Source organism: Athalia rosae, chromosome 2 (genome assembly GCF_917208135.1).
Source record: "Athalia rosae chromosome 2, iyAthRosa1.1, whole genome shotgun sequence".
Classification (NCBI taxonomy): Eukaryota; Metazoa; Arthropoda; class Insecta; order Hymenoptera; family Athaliidae; genus Athalia; species Athalia rosae.
The window spans coordinates 30,266,406-30,273,130 of NC_064027.1; the positions used below are offsets into that span (position 1 = coordinate 30,266,406).

The following is a 6,725-nucleotide window of genomic DNA, read 5'->3' on the forward strand; positions in this document are numbered from 1 at the left end:
AAATTCATCATTTGAACTAAATACAAGTAGTCGTGTAAGAGAGTGAATTGGGGTGACAAAGACCGAGCAACGGTATTCGAGGTAATTTGAGAACCACTTCGCTTTAACAAGATTATTGTAACTCCGTTAAGGGATCGTATACATATAATATGGTATATACCTATAAATTGCGAAAAGTCTGCTACTGCAAACATATACTTATCTCTATAAAGGTTCGTTTCTTGCACAAGCAGTTTTACATAAGAAAGCTATAAATGTATAACTTATATACCGTCGTCGATAGACATCATAATCAATTCTAATTGGATAAATAGAGTTTTTTTATTTGTGAAAAATGTCCAATATTGCGTTACATAGGTATACAAGGCATGGAGGTACTCGCAACAACGTATGGGGGACTTTCGCGCTTCCTGACAATTTATATCTGCGAACCCTTGTAATCTCTCGTTTGATCGCCGATCGTCCGTTCGTTTTTTTTTAATAAATTCTTTCAACACTTACTTTGTCTTTCCAGAACTGAGCGCGAGGAGTTTGAGCTTGATTTTTTCAAGTGTTTGCAAAAGTGGCTCGCTTCTGAGAGTTCAATGATTAGAAAATCCAAATGAAAACTAGAAACGAATAAGAACATATCTAATGAAAAATCCCGAAGGGTTCTGAAGCTAGAGAGATGATGAAAAAAAAATATCCTGATCAAATCGGGAATAGTTAAAAAGATGATGGTGTAAAAATTTTTCATTCACCAGCAAGATGAATTTGAATGTTAACAAATACTCGCGTTTCGCGGCTTCTTTGGTTTAAACAATTACCGCTGAAGGAGCCTCCGACCAGAGTTTCGACTTTATCGACTTACGTGAACAAAAGTTCGCCATTGATAAGGTCGGGGGTTGATCGAACCACTGGGTAAATCATGTTTCAGAGATGCAACAATTATCATCAGCAAATAAAAGAGCGTAATTTTCGCTTATTATCGATCGGTGGTTTGTATTTTACAAATCAAGATGCCGCTACTCTACAAGCAGAGCGTCCACAAAGTTCCATCTGAAATATCAATATCTGTAAAGACAAATCAGCAACCAGAGAAACAACCCTCTTAATTCTAACAAAGAAATTGCGCTCCTGACATTTCAATGCTCGATTTCGACGAGCGTATAATTCGTCTTCGAAATTTCGTGTCCTTTGGCCCATGATGTGGGAAAATTTCAACCTTATCGTATTAACAAGCCATGCTAGCCGGATATCATTATACCGAATGAGAGGGAAGAGATAATATTTATCGTAGAAAATGCTCGATATTATCGATTCATAAGGAGGTATTTTGGATTTAGGGAAATCTAGCTGTTGATTGAGACCCGTATAACGTTGTCATACGTTCGAAATAACGGTTGAATGATGTTTAATAATGAAGTAAGGTTACACGTTGGTCAGTAATGAATAGTAAAGCGGGAAAAATAATTCAACCATTTTGATTCGTTCAAATGCGCGAGGCGGCATTCTACTACAGCCAACATGTCAATCAGCAAATAAACAAACTGGATATTAATAAAGAATAATAAGCACCTAGGAACGACGATAAAATTATAAAATATTTATTGAATAAATCAACGGAATAAATTCATATGAAATATTATTGAGAAATAAATAGTGAACTTGACCGTTTGCTCATAAAATAGTCGCGGCCGATAATCGTGTACTATCAATCCTGAAAATGAAGAAATGTCGATGATATATCGCAATATTATGATCGGGGCGTCATTACAAACTTGTTGATAATAAAAAACTGATACGATTTGGTCCATATTGTACCCCGTTTCAATGAGTAGAAAAAAAGTTATATATTTTTTAAGTTCGCCATGAAAGATAGGTCGGCCATTACTAGAATCCCCGACTGTACGTTCGACGCTACAGGAGGCCAGCCGGCTTTAGCTTCAGTTTGTAGCAAAACGCACGACGAAACAGACCGCCATGGCCGATATCTCTAAAGACGAACTGAGGAAGGAAATCACCGGTAAGTCTCAATATCTTTGTTAATACCCAACCAATAAAATAGGTGATAGAAAAACGGGACCTCTACGTAAATAACGGCGATATTTCATAGCAATATACCGATGGTTCATCGTTCAAAATACAACATTTTACTCTTGGATTTCATAAGGACTTGGCGGGGAAGACACAAGACGGCTTTACAGCGTACCCAAGCTGGCCAGCCATTACTATTGCATAGCAACCTTTCCATCGCTGTATCTAAATACTGTGATTTTCTTTTAGAATTCTAAAAACGCCAAAATTTAGCAAATTTTTTATTCGATTTTAAATCCCATACAATATTATAATAAATAACAACCGTTTTACCAGTAAATTCAAATAATAGGTGCGTCCTCCTTCCGTGTGATGCGTTGATTGGCCACCCGCCGAAATCCCCGGATTGATGAGAACGTAAAAACCGAACAAAACTCGATGCTTATTCTCAAAAATGTAATGCCAAAAAATCATCATATTTTTCCTTGTTCAACTATTTTTGCCTCCGCCGAATCAGCGGGTTCACACAATGAATGGGGGGAGGGACGATATAACGAGGAGCGAAAATATTATTATAAATTTTTATTAGAATTAATCGTTACATTTGGCTGATATCCGAGGAAATGTAGGCGGATTTCTCAGCTCGAGTATTTATTTACGCTTATTTTGGAGTCGATTATTTTTTTTTCAGCCATCCTTAAGGATGCGGACCTGACGACGATGTCGGCTAAGAAAGTACGACAACAGATAGAAGAGAAACTTGACGTGGACCTCACGGACAGGTGAAGAATAAACAATGATTGTTATTCAAATTTTTACATTTTCAAAACAAAGCGATCTATTCTATTTCCCACGTGTTTAGCTTAAACAGTCGTTCAACCGATTTTACGGCACATCCAATTTTACTGAAATTAATGACAAAATCTCTTTTTCGTGATTTATACATCTTCAGAAATTTCGTTTACTTGAATTGCTTCAGAAATAGATGAAAAAAATGTGGAATTTGAGCTTCTCTTTTGCAAGAATGGGTACTTCTAGTATCTACTTCATGATGCCCTTATTCTTCCCTGCAGTGTTATTGTAAAAAAATTATGCTTGACTTGTGATAAGAGGAAGAAAAAAATCAGGTGACTGAATGTAAACAAAAACTAGACATTTTATGATAAGCTTGAATAATTGATGCTTGTAAATAGCGCCATGTGGGTCTGACGTTTCAGTTATTGATTTCTTGAGAAATTTTGATTTGAGAAAATGAAAAACAATGTACGGTAAATTTGTTGATTAATCTAGCATTGCATTATACCGTGACACCTGCATCTGAAAGCTAGCATGCTATGATTGCAAAAACACAGAAATATGGATAATCTGCAAATTATGTTTGACTTTTACAGACACTTGAAAACAGGTGATCATTTAAAGTATCGGTTACAAATACTAAAACTAATTAATTGATTCAGACATTCCAATTCTTTGACTGTGTTGAGTGGTGTTTTTGTTTTCGGTGCCTCCACTCACCATTGTGTACTTGTAATTACTATTATTTAATGGACATTGTGCACTTGCTTGTGGTGAATTAACAGAGGCGCAAGATTAGTGTACCGTGTCCAATAGCAAGGCGAGGGACTCTGTGTGAGCTCAAAATCTATCTGATCATCACCTCGTTCCCCCTCCGACACATTTAAAAAAAAAGACCGTTGATGAGATGCGTACTCTGCAGAATTTTTAAGAAACATTCTAAGTACTTACAACTTTATGATTTTTGATATTGACAGGAAAAAGGAAGTAGATGATTTGGTGATGGAGTGTCTTCAGGAAAAGCAAGATGGAGGTAAGAAGAGCAGCAAGAAGAGTAAGGCTGCCAGTGAGGAATCTGACGAAGGTGAAGAAGAAGACGATGAAGCATCAGAAGAAGAGGAAGAGGAAGAAAAAAAGCCACTCAAACGAGGACCTGCTAAGAAAACTGCTACGAAACACAAGAAAGGATCGTCAGATGATGACGAAAGCGCTAGTGATGATGACGCCAGTGATGAAGAGTACAGCCCAAAAAAAGCCAAACCAACTCCCAAAAAAGGTAGTGGTAAGTTTGAAACACGAAGGATTTGTAAATTTATGCTTTACCATACCTTTGCGTTGTGCTCAATTCCATGATGAATTCCGCACATCTGAGAATTCATATTATGAACACTGTTTCTTGGGCAGCTTTAAACACTTGAAATTTCTCTATGTAGCCAAGCCTGGTAAAAAGGGCAAAAAGAAGGGTAGCGATAATGACAGCGACGAGGATTGGGGCAAGACTAAGAAAGCTGTTGGACCAGCCAAAAAGCCAGTTGCCAAAGGCAAAGGCGGTGGTTATACCCGTGCAATTACACTCTCACCTGAATTGGCAGCCGTAGTTGGTGCTGAACAAATGGCCCGACATGAAGTTGTCAAGAAAGTATGGAGTATTATCAAAGAAAGGAATCTATATGTGAGTATTATAAAAATATTATCCAAATTTTTTCTCCAATAGAGTATTCAAGAATTCCGACCAAAAACTAAAATTTGCTTTTAAATTCCAATCAGGATCCGAAGAACAAGCAGTTTGCGATCTGTGATGAAGAACTCATGAAGGTTATTGGAGTTAAGCGTTTCAGGACCTTTGGTATGATGAAATACCTTAAAAGTCACTTCCTAGATTAAGTACTACAGACAAAAGAAAATCACTTCTGAACTCTGAAGATTATATTCCATATTGCAACGCGCATGATTATCATGTACTTCTTCATCCCGTTCACAACCATATATACCACACATCGTTACACTACCACTGAAACATTCTTAGTCTAAAAACCTAAACTGCGACGCATTCCTCGTTTCAACCATTCAAAATTGATTCCAACTCAACGTCGTAGCAAATTTCATTTATTTAATTATCATTTAGAGTGATAAAGTGAAACTAAAATCTGTTTGCACTACCCATAAACAGCAAGGGAAAAAATTCAAAACTCTTAGTATTTGGTAAACCAACCACATTGCTTACGACATCATTTTTGTGCTACCATGATTGAACAATGTTGAGGTGAAGCAATCATAATTGTGAATGGTAGAGGTTATGTTTTTGCGTTGCAACTGTAAGTAGTCGTTAAACAGTTTTTACATTGTTCCATCTTTCGAGTACTGCTCTTTTATTCTTTCTCTTTTGCATCAATAACAGTGAGGTATACGTATACCTATGTATAGAACCATTACCGATGATTGTTGCAAACTTTATTGATAGTTTTTTGTTTTTAAACAATAAATAATTACATCGAGATGCAGTATGTAAAACTTAGTAGAGTACTCTTTGTTAAAACTCTGTGACTTTTTTTGTGATCATGTAATAATTTATAGTTTATTTAACAGAAATCGACAATTCCTTTTTTCCATCTAGCATCAAGAAAAGAGAGCTGTGTTTGGAACAAAATATATAGGGTTTAATTTTAATATTTAACGTGTGGAAACTGATTTTTGACACATAAGGAATAGTGAAATTAAAATCATTTCCTATAGTTTGTGCGTATATTTAATTGAAAATATACTAATTGCAACAACAAAAAATAGAAAGAAAGATGATAAAACGAAGAAGGGATTAACTGAAGAAAACAAAAATTTGCGAATTAACGATTTTTTATATTTTAACACTGATGACTCATTGATATATAACAGTATGACAGTAAGAAAGTCTCAAATTTTCGCAATTATAAAAATTTGAAATGAATCGAAACAAAATTGACACTCTGTAATTCTTATTCTGTATAATAATTTATATATATTATACATTGGCAGAAAAAAAAGAAAACGTAAAAAAAAATACCTAACGAGTAAAATATAATAACTATATTAATGTGTAATTAATAATTAAAATTATTATTATTATATTATCGTCGTAATTGTAGGTTTTTTGGTGTAAAAATTGACCCCTTTCCCCCCTTTAACGTATAAGATTTTCAACGACGATGATAATGATTATGATGGTGATGATGAATTACTGAAAACTAAAAAATACAGTGATAGGAGTTCATTTGATTTTAGTGACTATTCTATGGAAACAAGTTTTCAAGTCAAAAAATAAGAAAAAATGTTTGCAAAAAGTATTGCTGCTGATGCTGCTACCGCTGCCGCACTGTGTTGAATAGTAAAAAAAAATAATAATATTAATGGTGATGAAAAAAACAAGATTTGAATAAATAAAGAAAATAGGATTACGAAATGAAGTATGATGAACGTATGTTTTATTGATTGTGAGTAATAATTTAGGTAGAGTTACAAACATAAAATGTACTTTGAAACAAAATCTTGTTAACGATGTGCAGAAAATTATGTAGTGCGTAACTATCTACTTTTTCCAATATAAATTATTTACCCCGGCCTAAAAAATAACATACTTATATTTTATAGTCTAAAATAAAATCTTCCGGATTCTATTCAAGATGAAAAAAGAAACATTGAATTGATAGCAGAATTGATATATGCATCGGATCAGCTAATCGAATGTCATATGATCTATTAAATAGGCCGGAAATGAATAGTAGGAATTTCAAAGGAATGGAACGAAGAATAAAAAAAATTTATATAAATAATAACGGACGAATAAGAGTCATATTGATTTATGTTTTCTATAATAATCATATGCAACAATAATGAACACAACTACAGTAATTACATGATGATTGTATTTCGAAAAACATTGC

The 6,725-nt window shown here is 34.4% G+C and overlaps 1 protein-coding gene across 2 annotated transcripts; it reads left to right on the forward strand.

Annotated features, from left to right (window-relative positions):
• The first annotated feature begins 1,851 nt into the window (after positions 1–1,851).
• On the forward strand, positions 1,852–6,369 carry LOC105688526 (upstream activation factor subunit spp27). Of its 2 annotated transcripts, none has more exons than XM_012404916.3 (5): positions 1,852–2,005; positions 2,708–2,798; positions 3,789–4,093; positions 4,245–4,483; positions 4,579–6,369. In XM_012404916.3, exons 1-5 carry the CDS (start codon positions 1,963–1,965, stop codon positions 4,693–4,695), a joined length of 795 nt encoding a protein of 264 aa, XP_012260339.2. In that variant the 5' UTR covers positions 1,852–1,962; the 3' UTR covers positions 4,696–6,369. The 2 variants fall into 2 exon arrangements, with proteins under 2 accessions (XP_012260339.2, XP_012260340.2); XM_012404917.3 differs by having other exon boundaries at positions 3,789–4,087.
• Positions 6,370–6,725: the final 356 nt, after the last annotated feature.